Here is a 20,925-nt window from a genome sequence, read left to right as displayed (position 1 = left end):
CAGGGTAGWGGAACCTTCTCAAAGCACTGCATGACTTGTATGAAGTGTACCAGACAAATAAYAGCTTTATTTTAGCCCTTCCTGTGCCTACTATTAAAATTCTGAGAACATCCACAATTTTGGCCCACACTAATGCTGGTCATCTTTAAATCTGAACTCTGTAACTATCAATATTGCTYTCCATCACCTTGTTACATCAATGCAGTAGCCAACACACTCAATCTATTGTTACRACACACCTCAATTCACTCAGACTATACATTAGCTCACCATAAAAAGTCTGTGTACTGTTTATTGTCTCTCCCCCAGAGAAGGTGAAGTGCAGAAAGACTGTAACCATGAATACCAGGAAGGGCAAATTTATTTAGATAAGGCTATCATTTTTCAAATATAAAAAAAAAGGAAGCTGTTCTTTCCAAACGCAACGTCTTGCCTTATAGAGTAGAGAATGAACCCTTGGCCACAACAGCTGTCTATAGCTGTTTGTATCTCTACACTGGACACAGGAGGATTCAAATTTCTCTGGAAACACAAGTGTTACATTGAGCTACTCCAGAAAAGCTTGTGAACAAACAAAATCTTAGTACAACAACATTTCTCACTTCATATATACTGAGTGTGTCAGCAAACACAGCTTTTACCGTGAGACCTCAGATGTTTACTACCACCAGAAGATCATTGCAAAGATGCCAACTGGATCCCTGTGGTGTCCTAAAGGCCTCATCATTTGATGATCAGGACATAAGAAACATGCACAAGGTTCAAGGGGACAGAAGGAGAAAGGTATCTGTCCATCCTCTTTCTTTGTCTTCTCATGTTAGTTTATCAACTAAATAAGATACACTCAAAGCATATTATGTGTGGATCTCCACAAAATGGATTTAAGTGAGTAACTTTAAATCTTTTTTAAAATAAAGAACATTCACAGGAGCCTTCCAACRTATATTGCATGTGTGCTTTCAAATCTTCAGCTGTTGTGACTTTCCTGAGTAGTYAACTTTAACAGAGTATTAGTCACATCACAAACCATTGATTGGGAAAGGACTTACTTCATTTTAAAGCATGTTCTTTATTGACAGTGACTCCTTGACTCTAATTCAGATCCCTTTAAAAGCAGTTGTGTAACTTGGAACAATGACAACAAATAAATTTTACTGAAATTAATGGACTTGAGAAAACAGCATAATTTATCCTGCAATTTAGCACTTGCAGAAATCATCTCATGAAGATCACAGAAAGGRAAAAAATGTTTTTAGCCTCTCACTATACTTGAGAAGAAGTCTTATCAGCTAGTGAKGTTCTAGACATCACTTTATATCACACTATTCTAGTCCCTTCAAAGAGAGTTGAAGGTGAAACCAAATACAGCTAGTCAAACTAAAAGCAGCAATTTCTTTCACATCACCAAAAAAAGAGAGATTATTTTTTAAAAAGCTGCACTTACACTCATCGGTTGTAATCAAATCCATACCATCAACAACATTTATTAGTTTTTTAAGGATATAAGAGCATCTCACCCATCTCTCATCATCCAGAAAAAAACTGTAGTATACAGAATACTCTCCTGCTAAAATACATGCTSAAGTAAACCATACTCTTTCTGTAATACACAAACATTTACAAACGACTGATGGTTAGCAATAATCACATTTATTACAGAAGTGTCTGAGGACAAACCAAGGACACAGACTATTTTGTCTGACCCACAGAAAGGAAAAACGGACTGAAAAAGGGTCTGGATGAGATAACTCCTGTCTAAGCTTCAGGCCATAAAGCAGGAACAGAACAGCCATGGTTATTAAACATTTTTGTACAGATATATATCTAATCTCTTAGAGAAAGGGAACATGTTTCCACAATTACTTTTTCTATTCTGTCTTTGGTTTCTTAGTTGCTATCTTTTCAATTATGAAAGGGTGCCTACATTATTAATAAGAGTTTAATTTTAGACATCCCTTCATAAAACTAAACACCTAGTATCTTAACTAAAACAGATTTCAAGTAGTAAATGCTCTTTTTCCTTAAATGTGGGTAAATCCTTGATCACCACTGGGAAGGACAAATTCAGCAAAGAAACAGCTTATTTGAACATTTTACCAGAGTCTAGAAATGCTAAAAAATATAACACTCAGGCAAAGCAAAGATGATATTTTATCAGTCATCAAAAAAAAAGGAGAAGGCTCAGACTTGCCGGTACTTGCAGGCAATCTGTAAAGAAACATGGCAAAATATGATGTTTCTGCGATGAAACTTCCAACTGAAAATGGGGAAAAGATGATCTGATAAAAATCACCATGATAAAAATCCTTGCCTGGTGATAAGGCAGGACACAGGCAACATTCATGGCCTTGCTTGAAAAACACATTTTCCATCCATGCTGAATCTGATCTTACGACTTTCCACTGCAATTACCACTCCTAACTCCCACAACTTATTTCCCTYGGTTTTGTCTGCCTAAGTGACTGCCTTTGTATGCATCTGTACTTAGCTGCCAAATTTGCAACAAGCACCTCCAAATAGCAAAAGCAACTTAAAAAAAAATCTAAAAGGAGTTGGAGCAGAGCAGCAGGCTACTGAATTCTGAATTCTTTACCACAGTATTGAGCATGCACTTTGAGACATTACTAGCAGTTACACATAGCTGAGCAGCACTTCTTTAATTAAGGGCCATTGCTCAATTCCCTGGAGCCTCTGAAACTAACATAGCTCTTACGGTTTCACATTCTAGTCAGCAGTGGGCCTCCATTAGAAATGCTGATCACTGCTTCCAGTTCACTTAAGCTATAGATAGCAAAGTCATGAACACAGATCTCTAGGCAGGTCCACCATGTAGGACTTCCACCAAACTGAAATTGCAGCATGCTCTGTGCACACCTACCTTGCCTGAAAAACAAGGAAGGAGAATACCTATGTTAAGCATGTTGAAAAAAGTCTGCATTTTTGATATAGAAAGGTAGCCTCTGCAGTATCAGTCRGATGTTTAAGAGCTCAGTAAGTAAATTCATCCATAATTCAAGTCAGTTTAGAAAGAAAATCCTTACAAATATATTTGATTTTTTTTTTATTTAAATATCCAAATTGCCTAAGAAAAATGTTTTTGTCACCCTGTAAAAATGGATGGATAGATACAGATGACCAGACACATGACAACACAACAACAGAAAACCCCCCACACCCACCAAAAAAATGGCAAAAACCCAACCAACCAACCAAAAAGCAAAAAAAAAAACCTCAAGCTCACACATGCCCCCAGCATTTGGACAGAATTCAACACCAGCACTAGAACAAGCAGAGTCTTGTTTTATAAAAATAAATATAAAATGCTATMATTACTTTGAATGTACAAAGAACAGATGAGTGCAATTACTGTTGCAATGAACACAGGTTTCTTGTTTTGATAAAGAGAAGTTCTTGTTATTTAACACGTACTCTACCTGTGGCAGATAAGGCCACTGTGTAACAAATATACACTGTTGCACGGCTGCTAAAAGACCCTGAGGAGATTTCAGTGGTTAAAGGGACTGGAGAAAGAATCTTTGTGTTTCTTCAGTACACAGAAAAGTCTATCAGCACATATAGACTCTTAAACAGAAGTCCACTAAYAATTTGATGACTTAGCAACTATCCTGATGGTATAAACTACACCATTATTCCACACTGGAAGAAAATGCAGTGATACAAAAAGGAGGGTTTTTTTAAACAATCTATAGGCAAAATTTCAGCGAACCCATGTCAATCTTAATGTTCAAGAGGAACACTTTACTGGAACACACAAAACTTTGGATTGCAGATTTTCCTGCTTTCCCCTGATGGCTGAAACTTTTGACTACAATCCTAAAACACTTGTTTATTCAGATCCATAATCTGCTACACTTCCAATACACTGAACAGGTTGCTTATTGCATATTCCTATAATCTGTGTGTTTCACAGGCAGTAATAAGTATTCTGACCATTTCACTTCATTAGCAGTGCTGCATGGGATATATTGGWACTCAAAGTTTAATTCAGAGATTAAGTTTGTGAAATCAAACATTTAGGTCTTAAAGTAACTCCAGCTCCAARTGAACCAGAATTTTAGAGGCATGGTTACTTCTAAGATGTAGATATTTAACTACCTCAAGTCATCATTCCAGAAAGCCAAATGCTACCTCCTCCCTCACTTCAACATAGTTATTGTGCACTTAAAGCTTAGAAGGACAGGTCAAAACACTTCACTGGAACAAATCTCACCAGCTTTTGGTAACCGAGACAAGAACACATATGTAGTGTGCTGTCATGTACTCTCAAACATATTTGTTACACAGCCTCTGAAATGCGATCTAGTCTTAACAAAATCCAGATCATAATTAAGCAGGTGCAAGTGTTAAGGGAATGCTTTGTCATCACACTCACCGCTGAGTGTCCCAGTTAAAACTAGAGACTAATTTTCCTTTTTGTTACAGGAAAATGAGCAGCGTTATGCCTGAGAATAAAGGAAAGCTTATTTGGAGACTACCAAGCACTGAAAAATGAAGGCTTGAAATTTTTTTTCCACCTCCTGAAAGACCAGCTCTGAACTTTAACCTACTTCCTACCTCTGTACAAACTTGCTGCTCTTTTACCCTATGTTAGTGCTCTTGGACTGTTCATTAACAAATATGCAGTTTGGACCAGTTTTCATGAAGAACTAGCTTTCAGCGTTAGTTAGAAAAAACCTAAAACCAACATGGAAATGCTGTAATAAGTGTGGGATACAGAATGCTCCAAGTGTGTACAAAGATTTGGTCTGAAATTTGTGCTCAATTTCAGAAGGCAGGATTAAAAGACATCTCAGTATTGGTCTGCTGGTTTCAAAAGACTCCTGTAAAGRGTGAAAAAATGCAGCAGAGGTGCATGGGAAAGGCAAACAAAATGAGCGTATTGTGAATCAGCTCTGTACTCATGCCATTACCATTATACAGCTCTATAAACTGCTCTCTCTGTACCTCTAAAACTCCTCTTCTGCAATTTGAAATCTGAACCGTTTCAGAGCAACCAGAGATATGCAGATGCAAGGATTTCTTTCAGGATGAAGAGCTGATGAGAGGATTAYCACTGTTGTGAAATAATCTGGCACTTCAGAGGAAAAGTCCTAACTTTTCACACCATTTCAAGACAAATCTTGAATATATGGTCTGGAAATTAAGATAATTTTCTCACACCAAAAAAACTGTTGCCTACAGTCTCAGCAGCTATTCAACTATTCATATAGCTTTCACAAACCTACGATTTCAGCGAGCAGAGTGTGTGTCTGATACAATTTCATGAACTTAAACTAGCTGTTAGCAGATTTTATCGACCAAGCTCCCTGGGGAGGCAAAAACTAAGTTCCACTAAACATTTTAAAATGAATTTTTTCACACAAATAAGTTTTCACACAAAAGGATAGAGGAAAAAAAAACCCAAACAACCAAAATTAACACTCTCCTTCATAAGCATCTGGAGTCCTGACCGTGGAACTGTGTGATGTCCCAATTCTTCCAAGGAAGTGCCAAATACCCAGAAGAAATCTTCTGAATTAACCAATCCCTAAGGCAGCACTGAAGCCAAAAATGGTGAAAAAAAATTTATCTCCTTTTCACACAAACAGAACAGACTGGAAATTACGACTCTTCTCTACCTTCTCTACATTTCAAGACAGAAAGGGACCACTCTTCAATTCGTATCTTTCCACTTAGTTTAAGCAGATTGTTACTCCAACTCTTACAGCACAAAATCTTACAATAAGAAGCTATGCTGGAAAACACTAGCAAAAGAGATTTGGTCCATTTCTTACAATTCAAATATTATTTATTCTCTAATTTTCTGCATTTGTTGTTTTGACTCTTCCACCATTACTGTAACAACTTCACCAAACAGTATCGAGCTTTGAGTGTATCAACCTCTGGGCAAAGACTACCAGAGAGAAAGAAAGGTGCCAAATTACAAATGTGATTTGACATAAACAGGCAGTTTGAAAGCACTACGTTCTTTCCAATTCAGCAACTGTCTGCACGACATACTCTTTAAAGCACTGCTAAATGATCAGACTCCTTCATACATGGGAAGTTTCTCCAGGAATCTCCTTTATCTTATGAAGTCTGAGATTAGTAAAGTATTGACAATTTTACTAATAACTCCTCACACACACGACAGATCCTGGAAGGCACAAGACTCAGCTGTACTTCCTATTCTATGCCCATTACACTCATATTTTCTTTGAAGCAGTAACAATCCCCAGAAGTTTATTAGGACATTCTGATGAAGCACAATTGCTTTCAAGCAAAGCATTACTAAATAAACATTCCAGTGTTAATATTTCTCTAGGGTGGTCTTCCTTTACTTCGGTTTTGTGGATTGATAAAGCCAGTCTGAACAATAGCAACAGCACTGAGTGCTCAGAGATATTAATTCAATTCCAATTGTTTGGAGAGAGAATCCTCTGTTTTAGACCAAGTTTCCTGCTGATACCAAAAAACATRCTGATGTCCAGACCTCTCCGTCTTTGCCTTAAACCCCGCCCCCCCACTTTCCCCAGAGGTGGAAACTAAATATCAAAGTACAACCTCCAGTTAAAAAATAAATGGGAAATGTGGTGTTATGAAACATGGAAACATGCTGAACGTAACAGGGACTGATCCAAACATATACCTGGTCCAGATACTGAAATTGGGCATCTCCACAGCCACAGTCCTAAGTCAAGTTAGGGTAGAAGGCAAATACATGCATCTGCGTTAAAACCTCCATGACTTAGATAACATCTGCACCTGCTCTCTGTGCCATGAATGTGAAACAGATTATTTTGTCACCCAAAATTATTAAAAACTGACACTTTATATGCATTAACTTCATTTTTTTTTTTCTTATATCATTTCCCCGTCCCACTTACATTGCAAATCTACTGCAATTTCTTTGCAACACAGAGGAGTTGCCGTGTGCTTGATATGTACACTTTGCACTATCCTCTACTACTTAGATGCTACTGAAATACCAATAGAGTATTGGCTCCAGTTGTTCCAACAGGAAAATTAATGYAAAAGCTTCACCTATTTTAGGACAGTGCAGCACAACTTCTCTTCCACGCCCGCTTTTCTCCTCGAGCTAAATCTATTCCTCTTTCTCCGCTCTGCAGAAKCCGTCCCCTGCACCCGCTGTGAGCCGGCCCCAAGCCGGGTGTTGGAGAGACCCGATTTCGCCAGCCGGGGCCCGGAGCCGCGGCGGGGGCCGCAGAGCCCGCCGCTCCCGCTGCCGCCGCTGCTACGAGATGGTGCCTCGCAGGGGCTGTTCCGCCAGAGCCGCCTTCCCTCACCAGCATCCAAAGACCCTCTCCAGCCTCCACCGCGGGAGCCGGGSCCGAGAGACGGCAGGATCCCCCGTCCCGCCGCCGGGCCCTGACAGCCACCCGTCCCCGCCCTCCGCCCGGGCCCGCACCCGTCTCGGCTGTGCCCCGAGGGGCGCCCCTCCACCCCGCCACCTTCCCCGGCCGCGGGAACGGGCACGCCGCGGCCCGGGAAGCAGCACCCGAGCCGCCGGCACGGGGCGAGGGGGAAGCGGGGCAGCGGGGGCCCGCACTCACCGCGGACCGAGGAGCACACACGGCCACCGCCGCCACCGCCGCTCGCCGTCAGGGGCCGCCGGGCGCAGGCAGAGGGAAGGGGCGGTGGCGCGCGGGCTCCGCCCCGCGCCCCAAGGCCGGAGCTGCGGCGGGATGGCCGCCAGGCGCCCGAGCGGGAGGCGGGAAGCCAGGGGGGACGAGCGAGCGGATGGCCAGCCGGGCGGCGGGCGGGCGGCCGGGCTTCCCCTTCCTGCCCGCAGCCTTGGCCCCGCAGAGAGCCACTGCTCTCCCCGGCCGGCCCCTTTCCCTGAACGTGGGAGGAGAGGGAGCGCTGTGAGTGTGGAGGGGTGGGTAGGAGGGTAGCACCGAGGTCAAGGCCAGAGCCACCGGAGAGACGGGCACTGTGACATGGGCAGCGGGCTGCGGGCTGTGATGTGCTTTGTGCCGGCCGTAAGTGCTCCACGTGCTCCCAGCCCGAGCTCTTGCTCAGGCTTTGGAGTCCAGAGGTGCTGTCAGGGAAGCCTGGGCCCGGAGGCGAACAGGTGTCTCTCGGGACAACGCCTGACACACAGGACTGCATCCTCATCCTCGTGGCAGTGTGATAGGAGTGGGACCTCCTGTTTCTCTTGGCAGGAGGAGAGCTCCCTGGCCTGGCTATTAGCAGAAACAGGCTGTTACTTACAAGCTAGTCAAGATCGATATCGTGACGTCAATATTACAGAACAGTATCAGAGTACAGGACATCCTAGAGGACATAATTTACATCATCCCCACAGCTGAGAGCTGTGGAGAGTTTATCAGGGTCCAGTGAGTTCCAGGTAGAACAGTATACGGTTTGGGCCTGAAAAATGTTGAGTGGTACATGCAGTGTGGGTAGCTCAGAGTGCAGCTGCAGTGGGAGCTGTAGGTTGATAGCTCTGGATAGTGGGAGCCAGAAGTAAGAGGCCAGGCAGTGGCATCAACACAATAAAAGGTGCAGGACCCTGTGGCCCGGTCCGGAGAGCAGACACTGAGAGACACAGCAGGAGCCAGTGGTTCTACTGGAAGACCCCAGACTTCCACACACTTACAGACTGTGAGGGTATAAAAGCCCAGCATTTGCTTTGCTAAGGGTCCCTCCTTGGAGACACCAGGTTGAGCTGTTATTTTTTCACTGCACCATGGTTAAACTAGTGTAAAAATCCAGGAGTTTGAGATTCTGTTTAAACCAAGGAAACCTGGTTTAACTGGGTGACAGTGAGGTGTGTAGGGAGTCAAATAGGGCACCCTTCAGCTCACCTGTCAACCCATTATGAACTGACCTCTGTTCCAGCTCAYATGGTCTGAGTGTGCTTGCCAGAGTGGTTCCTGGATAGTCAGACAGGAAACTTTCCTTAACAATTAAGTAAACTAAAAAGTATCTAATTCCAAGAAAATAATTGCATATGTAGTAAAGAGGAGTTGCTTGGAACAAATGTAAATATTCTGCAGTCTAGGTAAGGTTATAGAGAGCACTGGTTAGGAGACATGCTAACTACTGAGAGCTGGAGTATAAGAAGATCAGTAATGTTTAATTTTTACCTGAAGATAGCTCAGGCTAAGAGCAAACCAAATTACTTGCTGGCTTTGCTACAGAGGAAAAAAAGGAGCACTGTCAAATGAGTGAAAATGGAAGTGCTTAGCTGTACTTTTTAAGAAGGGTGAAACATAGAAAATGCCCATGGTGTCTCACCTGGTTATTTGCAGGCTGGATTCCTGCACACTGACCTGTGCTGGCAGATCCTCCTGCCTACGTACATTGTCCAGCTGGAACTGTCAGACCAGGAGAAATCAGTGGGAAGGACCCCAGGGTCTAGCAAACAAGATACATCGAGTAGGATTTTTTTCCTAAATTAAATACGGAAATCCTGGCTTTGGCACACCTGCTACTGATTTCACTGGAACAGTTAAGACTTCCAGAACCCTCTGYAGTTAAACCTGCTATTCTCTGACCTGATACCTCTAAATAGCCTGTAATCTACAACATACAGTACTTYTGAGTTATTGCTCAAAATGTCTTCCAGGTTGGCCTGGTTTCTGTTCAACGTAAATACCACATGAAGTAATTCACTTGCACAAAGTTCTTTTAGTTTTTAGCACATACAATTTGCTTTAACAAATGGCAAACATGGAACTGGACATTAATTCATAATATTGTTTTCAAACCTTTGGCCAGAGAAGTTTGTAAGACTGAGTTTGGTAGAACAAAGTTATGTTTGTAATTTGGCTCTTGAAGGTAGAAGCCTATGTTTCTAAATGACACAACAAAATAGTAGATGACTCTGACAGTATAAAAAGCCAGAGAATTTCTAAAACCTCTTAGTGCTTTTGTTAGAGCTTTAGATGTTTCATTATTTGATAGAATTTTTTATTTTTGTACATGTTTAATAAACAGTAATAAAAYAATTTCAAGTATATTCCTCTTTGTGAGATTAAGTCTTATAATGACTCTTTGGGTCACTTCCTTTAAAAAAAAATTTAAAATTTTGTTGTTATTTCTAACACAACAGATTTCCAAGGCCCATGTGTATCACTAAGTTTTGAATCATGAATATGATTCAAATTATTTTTTCCAGGTACAAAATCCTTTGTACCTGGATGCCAGAGCAATTGCTGCAAAATCTGATTGACCTAAAACCTCTTGGGCGAAAAGCAAACACTAGTGAAAATAGCAGGTCTGCAACAGAAATGGGAAATCCATGTCAGACCTGACTTTTCACAGTGAGTATCTGCAAGGTTTGTACTTYCTGTGCTGTGGGGAGGTAAGGCCCCTGGCATTGACAGGTAGCAGAGAAGATTTTATATCCCAGAAAGAGAGGCAGAACTGCTTCAGCCTCTACTGAGGGCTCTCTTTGTAGGGGCGCAGAGGCCATTAAGGGATTAGAAGACAGACTGTTCATTAAAGGGTTTATGGCAATGCTCTCTGAAGGTTATTGCAAATTGGTGTTTCCAGCATTTGAGTATTTGAGGCTGTCATTCTTCTCAGTGGGGCTGAGTTTACAATAATATGTGTATTTAGCAAATGTTTAGAAATGTGTGGGTTTGCCTTTCTCCCAAAACTGCCCGGAGGTGAGAACTATATTAGATCCATTGTTTGTAAGGAAGATGTTTACTGAAATGGGTTCTTGGGTTTAGGATCAGATTACAAGGATGTCCAACAGTTTTCTTGGACAATTATGAATTGTGTTWAATCAGGATTGAAGAAATTTATTTTCTGTTCTTGCAGTGAAGATGGATTCAAATAGGAATAACAATGCCTTTCATGATTCAGTCATATGCATCCCAGTGCTCATGACTTCCTGYTTTTYGGTTTTTTCATTAAATTATTTCACAGCAGATGAGGGMYTATGTGTCAGAACTTTRTCCTTTSTGTTTTACTGAAATTCATTTATAAGAAGCTTGGTCTAATATCAGATTCCTCCTGGAGTGTTCTTTGAGATTATTCACCAATGCCCTAGAAGTCCAGAGAGCACATAATATCAGCTCCTAGTTGACTTCACTATTGTGTCTCTAAACATATTTCATTTTTTCTGATCCTATCAAGAAACTACAAATACTTGGATTTCCAGGGGACAGCTTTCAGCTTATTCCAGCCAACAAAGCCTTAACATACAGCAKTAGACTTCTGTGTTGTAGCAATCTTCCATGAAGGCTCAGCTGATCACTGAGGTTGCAGCAATCACAGGATTGCTGCAATCACAGAATTGCTGCAATCAGTCTCAAAGGGCTAGGACAGGGCTGAGGGGGAGGCAATAAACTTGAGCTGTCAGCCTGGAGGACCCAGACCTTTGGCGATGTCGTAAAAAAAAAATGTCTGCATGTGTCCTGCTTTTCCTGGTTCTCCATAGTATAATGAAAAGGCCTGAAGAGGTTTGCTCTGGAGTGCTGTGTCACCATAAACAGCACCTAAGGGTACATCATTTGACATACTATGTTCTACAGAGCATATGAATTTATATATACAAATGAGTTCAACACTCAGTAAAAGTGTTTCATTCCAGGAAGCCAYCTGTGAATGAATGAGTTGGAGAACTGGTGAGATGGTAGCTTTYAGGTTATGGCCTACAGCATGTCCTGAGTAAATAGAAGTATGTTTGGTGGCTCATGAAGGAGTTCAAGCTGAGATTTCATTGTCAGTCATGACTGTTTTAAGCTATTYCTATACAGGAGTACAAGTCTAAAAATAGAGAGTTTGACAGCTCTCAGGAGATGTCTCACAAATACCAGAGTGAGTTTTGGTTTTTTAACTAACCCAGCAAGGGCTTGCTGCATCTCCCTCTTTAATTAGATGATTGTGCACCCTCTAAAGGAAATTCTCTGGTCGCCATATTTTAATAAATATATTATAATTTTCTTCTGGTCTTAGCATTGGTTTACTTAATTGTCTTTCTTTAAAGGAGTCTTCACAATATTGCAGTAATGTTTACTGAACTTCAGATTCCTTAGCGAAACAAAGGTTTAAATTCTGCCATCTACTGGTTAAATGGGGTTTAGCGGAGGCTCGTTGTCACTCCTTCCAGTAAGAGGGCGTTGACTTGGGCCCTCTTACTTGGGCGTTCAGATCCTGTTCTTACTCCTGAGTAGAAACTCACACAAGAGTAGTGTCACGGAATAATACAATTTTCTTGCAAAATAAAAGCATTTGTTTGACTCTGCCACAGKAACTGAAGAAAAGGGGCTTGAGGATGGGATTAAGCCCCCAAAATCAAAGAATAAATTGAGTCTGAGACAAGTAAAACTTTCAACTGTATCACTGTGCCTTCAGGAGCAGACTKTGCAATGCTTTGGGAGAATTTCTTCCAAAGAAAGAATCTATGATCAGCTTATGTACAGAGCATGAGAAGAAAAACCGTTTGCATCATARAAGTGGAAGGATTGTTCTTGGCCCTTTCAAGAGTAATGATATAACTTGCAGTAAATGCAGAAGTCTGCTGACCACCAGTGTATTTCCCTTTATATTTGGAATGGTGTAGAGGACTTWAACCCAGACTAGATTCCTGTGAATGCTCACCTGAAAACAACCCATATTCAAAACGTTCTTTAAACTTTTGGTGCATAGGTAATATACAACCCCCTTGCATACATTGACCCTGTACTTGTGCTGTTCACAGTTTGTATTGCAGTTGCACTAACAATCCCTTACTGAGCTCAGGATTCTGACAGAGCACGTTACTCATCTGATACAGGAGGATGAAGCAGGGAGTAAACTAATRCAGAAAGTTGGTAGAGGAAACAAACTCTGGAGCCCAGCAATTTGCCATCTATCATGTGAGTAGTCTATGATATGTTTTTACTTTGCCCAAAGAACTTGCACACACAGTCACTAATCCTTACCTAAGAGGAATCTGTTTTCTACTACATGCTTGCTGCATGCATTTGGTGACTGGTAAACATTACAGCCTTGAGCATAACTACAGCACTACCCTTCCATTCCCTGTACTGACTAATAATTACTTGTAGTTGCTATGGTATCTAGAACTTTGTAAAAAAMCACATTATGGAAAGCAATGGAAAACAGGCTTTTTGTAAAGAGGTCCATACTTCATATTGCCTGTACGCACATGTTTTGCTCAAAGAACATTCAAGATGCACAGAAGAGCAGTAGGAATTCCTTYGCTGCACTCTAATGGTAGACTGCTYGTTTGTAAYAYTTTACTTATCTTTATGCCTGAACATGAGTGAGTAACTGTTAACTACTTCACAGTGAAAAATTTGATACTGCCTATTTTTCCCAAGATATTTGTACTAGTACTCTGCTTTTTTGATTTCTCAATTTTCCTGCAGAAAGTTAACATGTTGAATAAAACCAACAATCCCTTAAGAATATTCCACTTTGTTTCTTCTAAGGCTTCCTGAATAGAGCAGATGAGATTATCAGATCACCTATGATATGGCACAATCAGGATGGATGTTTCCCTGACATATTTTCCTGCYTCTAAGGGCAGATAGCAAATGCATCATAAAGGATATACCCTGACTGCTAGTGCAAATGAGAGCACTGCGCTCAGTTACATCTCATAAAAGTTGTCTGTTTTGCCCATTTGCAAGTTCAATTCTTTGCACACACACACATGGGGATAACATAGTGAAGAAGACAGAGGTTGGTGGGCTTTTTTACCCCATTTCTTAGCACAAYATTTAGATGCCATAAGAGTGGGAAATCCTTTACTACTGCTCTATATGCAAATAGTACCCCCATTGTTAATCTCTCTTCAATGAACAGACTGCCTCATTTACCAGAGACCTTAATGAAAAGCTGTGATTGTGCCAAGAGAAAGCTATCCAATGGGATTTCCTAYGAAATGTTAACTTCAGTGTTACCAGGCTCTCAGTGCATCATTTCTATCAGTGAAATCTCATTCACCGTTTTTTTTTTCCTAATGTACTTCAGCACTCCAGTGCTTAGATTTCTACTATGTCAGCGGTCTGTGGTGGGAATCTGCACAATTCATGGCTTTTTGTTCCTGTAACYAGGCTGCAGGTGGTCCCTGGCTTTGGGATGAGTTTTCAGTGTCTCTCCAGGTCTATCACAGCTTTGGTGCTGGAGGTTCTTGTGCCTGTTCCCATATTGTAATGCACAGGTGCAGGATCACTGTTTAACTTAGTCATAGACCACATTTTTAAGCTGGATGCTCATTTCCTTTGGCCTGTGRGGAATTTAAGGACATCAGCTTCTGCAAAACCAAGGGTCACTGCCACATTTCCTTCCCTGCCTGACTCTCTGAAATATCACACTGTTGCCCAAGCTATTGGCTGCCCTGTACACATTGAAAACTATCCATGACTGCCTGCTGGCCCTGTCCAGTTATGTCACAGAGCACACAAGCAGGTTTTCAATTGTTTTACTTGCAGCATGGATTGAAAMACTCACATTCTTTCTGAAATCTTGAACTGAGTTACACACTGTAAAGTTTTGTCTATGTAACAAGGTGATAAAGCAGGGCAACAGCCCTGCTGGGAGAATGTGAACTGCTTTAATACTGAAGTTGGGTCTAACTTTAAGGTTGTCCCTGCTCTGAGCTTCAGAGTCCTCTCCTATTCCACATTATTCAATGAAATAAACATGTACAAAAACAATGCTTGCAGCAGCATTCACAGGAATTATCTTTCCTTAATCAACCACGGACTGCACCAACAGAGCCCATTTTAGTTATAAACTTTKTTATAGAGTAGAAGAAGGAAATGTAATGGTTATCAGGAGTAGCAAATGGGGAGTTAACAGACCCATTTTTATTGTTCACAGATAGAGACACACTTCTGCTCCTCCTTCTGTTTTCCTTACTGTGGGACACAGCAGCTCCAGGTCAGTGCTTTTCTAGTCAGGGGTTGTTCGCTTCTGTTTGTACAAGAGAAGAGCAGTGATCCACTGGTGAGGGGCAGCTGGCCTTCACAGCAGCTCCATTCTGTGGGACACCAAGGGGGCGCAGAAGTACTGCTGAAGACTGTGCTAGAGCCAGCACGATAGCATGCCTCTTTGCACCAGCCCAAACGCTGCTCCAAGAGACCCTCCAGGGGGTCCTGCAGGTGTAGGATTATATGGAGAACCTACTGCCTCTTCCCAAGAGTGATACTGGCCTCATCCAGGGGAGGTTAAGGTCTACCTGAGGTGCAGGGCTGAGGCACAGGGCTGCCTGGTGAAGCAGCTATTGGAGAAGGCAGCACATCACACAGCACCAGGGAGGATGAGCAGGAGAGCAACAGAATCCCTCCAAGCAGGTGCTTGTGCAGAGGTAACTACTGGAGCCCTCTGCAGCAGTGATGGGTGCAGAACTCTGGCTGAGTGAACAGCACTTTGGTTCAGGCATCACCAACAGAAGAGAGAGGCATCACCACCCAGAGAAATGAGCCAGGCCACTGCCTTCTCAGGAACCAAGGAGCCTAAACCTAAGTCTAAACAACTTATTAGGACCTAACAGAACCATCCTGAGCAGGACTAGACAAAGCTTAACTTACTAGACACAGCCTGCTGTGGCTGTACTCCTGCACCCAGGCAGGTTAACTACAAATCAACCACATTATCCTATAGACATCTGCAGCCCCACCCTGAGCCCACTGAACTCTCCTAGCAATCCTTTGCAATAAATAAATCAAACTCTAGTTGGTTTTTTTGGTTGATTGGTGTTTTCCTCCCAGAGAAGTGATTCACTAACTCTGAGCAAAGCCCTTACATACTTTATCAGGAGGAAGTTATTTGTTCTAAAATTTAAGAGCTGGAAATAAGCTATTAAATATTTAAATCAGTGTTTTTGAAGCACAAATAACTTGTCTGTCWTATCATCTATCACGTTTGCTACTTTGCTGAACCTAAAATTTCAGCCTCTTGACTTTGCTGTGTTGTTACACAGTTTYCTTTATTTTCAGCTCTGATATGGATTATTATTTACTAAGTCTCAGTTTTGTTAACAGAACTAGAGAAACTCCTGGGATGGTAAGTGTAAATGCTAAAATGTAATATGAGATCTGCAGTTATGTCTGCGTGTGATAAATGTCTCTACYTTTTGTTAAATATTTACTAGTGCTGACTATAATGATTTTGGTAAAATAAAGATGCATTAGTTGATGCATCTTTGAAAATCCTGTTTTTAAAGAAAATAAAAAAAACTGTAGGTTTTTTCCCTGCAAGAGATGGATGAATTTAAACAGAAGCATTTTCTTCTCATGTAAGTCTCTGTACCTGTGTGAAAAGTGTGCATATATTTGATATATAAACATTAATACATAATTTTGTTTAGATTATGCAGTCTAATGCGTTCCTTATTATAACTTTTATCTGAAAAGGTATAGTCTCTTAATCTGGCTAAATAAAGAATAAAATAAAATGTTGAAAGACATACTATATCTTACTGCGTAACTTGGAACTGACCCCGGACTTTCTGTTGGCATTCCCTATCAGGGCTTTTGCTTCTCTTACTTAGGGGTAGTTRGTACTTTTAACTAACAAGTCAGCACTTGATTTATTTCTAGTGTGATCAAAACAGTTGTTTTAAAGACTCTTTTTCAGGAAGTAATGGTAGAGCTATAATGAAGCAAAACTAACTATATGCATAGTACTTAACTAAATTTTTTTGTAGTGGGATTGAAATTGGATTTCTCTTTCGTTTTCCATTTCAAGACAAAGAGTTCACAAAGATGATCTAATACTTCTGGTCTCTCTTCAGTTGTGAGATTTTTTGGGAGGAAAAAGGTTATCCTTTTTAAATGAACATCAGGATTTGCTTTTGKTCATGACATCACCAACTTGGAGAGGTGAAAAAGCTGCAAATCWGAAACCTTTCTTGCTTAGGAAGGTATTTAATGAGCCAGAACAGCATTATCTCTCAATTTCCAAATACTGATGTGCTGGTTTAAACCAAAAGAAACCAAACCCCATATAGCTCTTCTTCCCTGCTGGCTGTCAAAGCCACACCTGTGTTTTACAGTCTTTGTTCTTAAAAGCCATCATTTATTTTAAACTTTCCTTTTCAACATAAGGCTTGTGTCAYTCCTCTCTTCCAATGCCTGGTGGTAATGAAGGGAATTCACAAAATAGAGGTCAATAATATAGAAGATTACAGCTAATCTAAAAAGGCTTTTGCTCACAGCTGTATGAGATACGTTTGATTTCAAACTTTCACACCTCACCACCATATAAAGAACTCATTTTATAGAAACAGAAATTTAGCAAGATTATCTGGCATTTGGGAAGCTAATTRCTTCCACTCCCATCATGCACATGGATAAATGAAATTGTTCATAGCTTTCTGAGGAGCCAGGAAATTGGAAGGCCAGGAGAATCCACTGAAAAACAGCACAGCTCCATCTGCTTTTCACCCTCTACTTCCATATTTATACACCCTTATAAAATCCTCTCTGMATCCTATCTGGATCTGACAAGACAATTTATTTTCAGGGTTTTTGCAGCTTGCTTACAAATAAATAGCTTCATGAAAGAATTGAATGACTGAATTTCATCATGCTGAGATTCAAGACAGCTCTGATACAATTAATGGAATAATAAATTCTTTAAAAGGATAAAAACACGATGTGATATTGATAGCACATCAAATTTATTTAGTCCTGTACATAAATTTAGGGAAATGTACCAGAACTTGTATTTCTCAACAGTATCAAAGGCTTTCTATTTGTCACAGTATGTTCTCTCCTCTAGATATAAAAAATACAAGAAGATTACAAAAAGGTTCAGAACATTGAAGRTGCAAAGCTTGCTCCCTTTACCAAATACTACCAAGCCAAGAAACATAGAAAAATGAGTTTTCCTCTACTGCCTGCCCTGGAGTTGCATAACTTGAGTTTGAAGAGGTTATAGAATCCAAAGTGCTACAGAATGTTTATCTGAATATAAAATGAAGTAAGTTTTCTTTTCGGAGGCCTTACATTTTTACCTTTTTTTCTAATCTTGTCTTACTAATCTTGTCAAAACAAAGACAATGGATGCTGAAAGAATTCTGCCTGTTTTTCATGTGTGAGGCACTTCTTTATTAAAAAGAAAAAGCATACCTAAGAAGTGATAGTTTTTTCCTGTTTGTTTCATCTTTCAGTTGCCACCTGTCAAGCAACAATTCCTGCATGAGGAAAAGAACATTTCTAGTGCATTATTGCATTTGTGAATAATGTAATAATGTGTAATGATTCTTTACCTCACTTTTTTCCTATGGTCTAGGGCAGCAGGTTTGCTACACATGTTAAATTGAAAGGATGGCTAGACTTCAATTGTGCCATATTCCATGTCTGCTGGCAGCAGATGTGTTGGCAGACTTGGCTGAAGACAACCGTTGGATGTTTTGACTGGTTATACTGGTTGCTCAGAGATAAGAAGGGAAGTTAAAGCACAACAAATATAGTTCACACTTGCYCACGTGTTATAGCTTATAAATATGTATGTGGGGAATCAGTTGTTAAAAAATAGCCAAAATCTCACACTTCATTTACACCTATTTAACGATAAAAACTACCATTCCACATTCTTCTATCAAAGAAACCCTGTGATTTCTTGCCCTGGTAGGTGATGCAGTAGTGAATGCAACTATTTGTTATTTGAATGCATTTCCACCCTTCTGTAAAAATAGGTATTGATTACTTTCTCAGGTTTTGAAACAGCCAAATTCTAATGCCGTTATGCAGTAGTTTCCCAAATCACAGCAAAGATTTGTTCACATGAGTTTCAGCTTTCCAAATCTTGGGCCTCTGACTCTTAAGAGGGGAAGAACAATAGATCAATACAAAAGAAAGACATTTCAAGAGCACAACCTATGTTGAAAAGAAAGCCAGGACAGGCCAGTGGAACTCCACTTAATCTGCTCCTTTGCTTGACTGCCTTTAGGGTGAAAAGGTTTCTGCTCAGATCCCACCTGAGCAACTTGTTTGAAGTTCTGCCCTTTGTCTCTTGTCTTCACAGTGTGTGCACTCTTCTAAAGAACCTTCATTCATCTTTTTGAATACCTCTGTGTCAGTACTAATGGGAGTGCTATGAGATCTCCCTGAAACTGTCTCTTCTTCAGGCAAAGTAAGTCCTGCTCCCTCAGCCGCTCTGCACAGGATCAGTACAGCAATTCCTAACCACCCTAGTGGCTCTCCACAGAACTTGCTCCAGCAGTTTGTCATGAGCTTCCTTTATTGAGGTCAAAACTGGATGCAATATTCTAATATTAGAGTGCTGGGGAGGCAATGATAATCCCTTCTCTCAGCCTACCAGCTGTGCTCCTGGACAGTGCAGGATGCTGTTCATGTGTTCATGTTGCCAATGTGCACAGCTGGCCCACTGACAATCAAGACACCAAGGACCTTCACTACAGTGCTACCCTGCTGTCTGTCTGCTCATTTGGAGGTCAAAGAAGGTGTGTCCCCTGATGAAGAGTGCTGGTATATTGGTAACAACAAGTGAGGAGAAGGCTGAGGTCCTCAATAACCTTTTTGCTGCAGTCTTCAATGGCAACCTTTATTCCCATGCATCTCAGGTGATGAACAGCAGGATGGGGACTGGGGAAAACAAAGTCCCTCCCACTCTAAGAAAAGGTCAGGTTCATGACCTCCTGAAGAGCCTGAATATCCTGAAGCTATGGGAGGCAATGAGATGCATCCCAAAATCCTGAGGTGTGAGGCTGTTGTAGTTGCCAAGCCACTCTCTGTGAAATTTGAAAAGTTGTGGCTGTCATATGAACTCCCCGATGAATGGAAAAGGGAAGGCATTGTACCCGTCTTTAAAAAGGGTGGAAAGAAGGACACCAGGAACAACTGACCTGTCAGCCTCACCTCTGTGCCTGGGAAGATCATGGAACACATCCTCCTGGAAGCTGAGCTAAGGCACATGGAGGACAGGGATRTGATCTGGGATGGCCAGCATGGCTTAACCAAGGGCAAGTCCTGCGTGACCAACCTGCAGGCCATCTATGATGGAGTGACTCCATCAGCGGACAAGGGAAGGGCTATAAATGTAATTATATATAATTAGAAAGTATATATATATATATRCTTTATAAAGTCTTTGACATTGTCTCCCCCAGCATCCTTCTTTCTGAACTGGAGAGAGATGGATTTGATGGGTGGACTGTTACATGGATAAGAAATTGGTGGCATCCACAGGTGGTCAACAGATCAGAGTTCCAGCGGACATCAGTGACAAGTGGTGTCTCCCAGGGGTCTGTATTGGGACCAATGTTACATCATAAATAAAGCGCACCCTCATCAAGATTGCAGGAGGCACCAAGCTGAGTGCTGCTGTTGACCACTGAAGGACACGATGCCAAGCAGAGGAACCTGGACAAGTTTGAGAAGTGGGTCCATGGGAACCTCATCATGTCCAAAAAGACCAAGTTGAAGGTGCTGCACCTGGGACAGAGGAACATCACCAATCTTCCTGAWATGGGGCTTTGTGTTCTCTAAAATGGTACGATGATGGGATAGCAAAGCTGCTCAGGTTTATGTCATAGCAAGGAAGTGGAGGTCTTACCTCTGAGTCCAGAGAAGGAAAACGAAGTGCTGAAGAGGCTGGAGCACAAGCCTTGTTGAGAAGCGGCCGAGGGAGTTGCGGCTGTTTAGCCTGGAGAAAAGGAGGCTCAGGGCTGAGCTTATCATTCTCCTACAACTCCCTAAGAGGAGGTTGTAGCCAGGCGGGGGTCAGCCTGTTCTCTGAGGCAGCTAGAGACAGGAGAGAGGACATGTTCTCACGCGGCGCCAGGAGAGGTTTAGGATGGACGCTAGGAGGAGTTCCTYCACAGAGCCCGCGGTTAGACAATGGCCTGGGCTGTCCGGGGAGGGTGCCGGAGGACAGGCCGGGCGCGGCGCTGAGGGCGCGGCCAGCAGGGGGCATTGCGCACCGCCCGCCCGGAGCTGCCGGGGCCCGCCCCCGCCCGCCCCC

At 41.8% G+C, this 20,925-nt stretch overlaps 2 protein-coding genes across 4 annotated transcripts in view; one reads left to right on the top strand and one right to left on the bottom strand.

Moving 5' to 3' along the window:
- ACO1 (aconitase 1) overlaps positions 1-7,663 on the bottom strand; it is a 35,851-nt gene extending 28,188 nt beyond the window's left edge. For 2 of the 3 annotated variants that reach the window (XM_057373055.1, XM_057373054.1), the window contains exon 1: positions 7,575-7,663. The gene's annotated coding sequence lies outside the window, so the exon portion shown is untranslated. Of the gene's footprint in view, positions 1-7,044; positions 7,218-7,574 lie in introns of those variants that run through there. The other variant, XM_057373056.1, reaches the window with a different exon arrangement.
- Positions 7,664-19,839: 12,176 nt separating this feature from the next.
- Positions 19,840-20,925, top strand: part of DGKQ (diacylglycerol kinase theta) — an 80,404-nt gene continuing 79,318 nt past the window's right edge. Inside the window, exons 1-2 of the mRNA XM_057373090.1 lie at positions 19,840-20,001; positions 20,151-20,206. Of these exons, the coding sequence (XP_057229073.1) occupies positions 19,840-20,001; positions 20,151-20,206 (218 nt within the window). The remainder of the gene's footprint in view (positions 20,002-20,150; positions 20,207-20,925) is intronic.

This window comes from Malurus melanocephalus, unplaced genomic scaffold, assembly GCF_030028575.1.
Source record: "Malurus melanocephalus ecotype Western Australia unplaced genomic scaffold, MMel_1.1 scaffold_184, whole genome shotgun sequence".
NCBI lineage: Eukaryota > Metazoa > Chordata > Aves > Passeriformes > Maluridae > Malurus > Malurus melanocephalus.
This window is presented reverse-complemented; position numbering and strand designations above follow the sequence as displayed.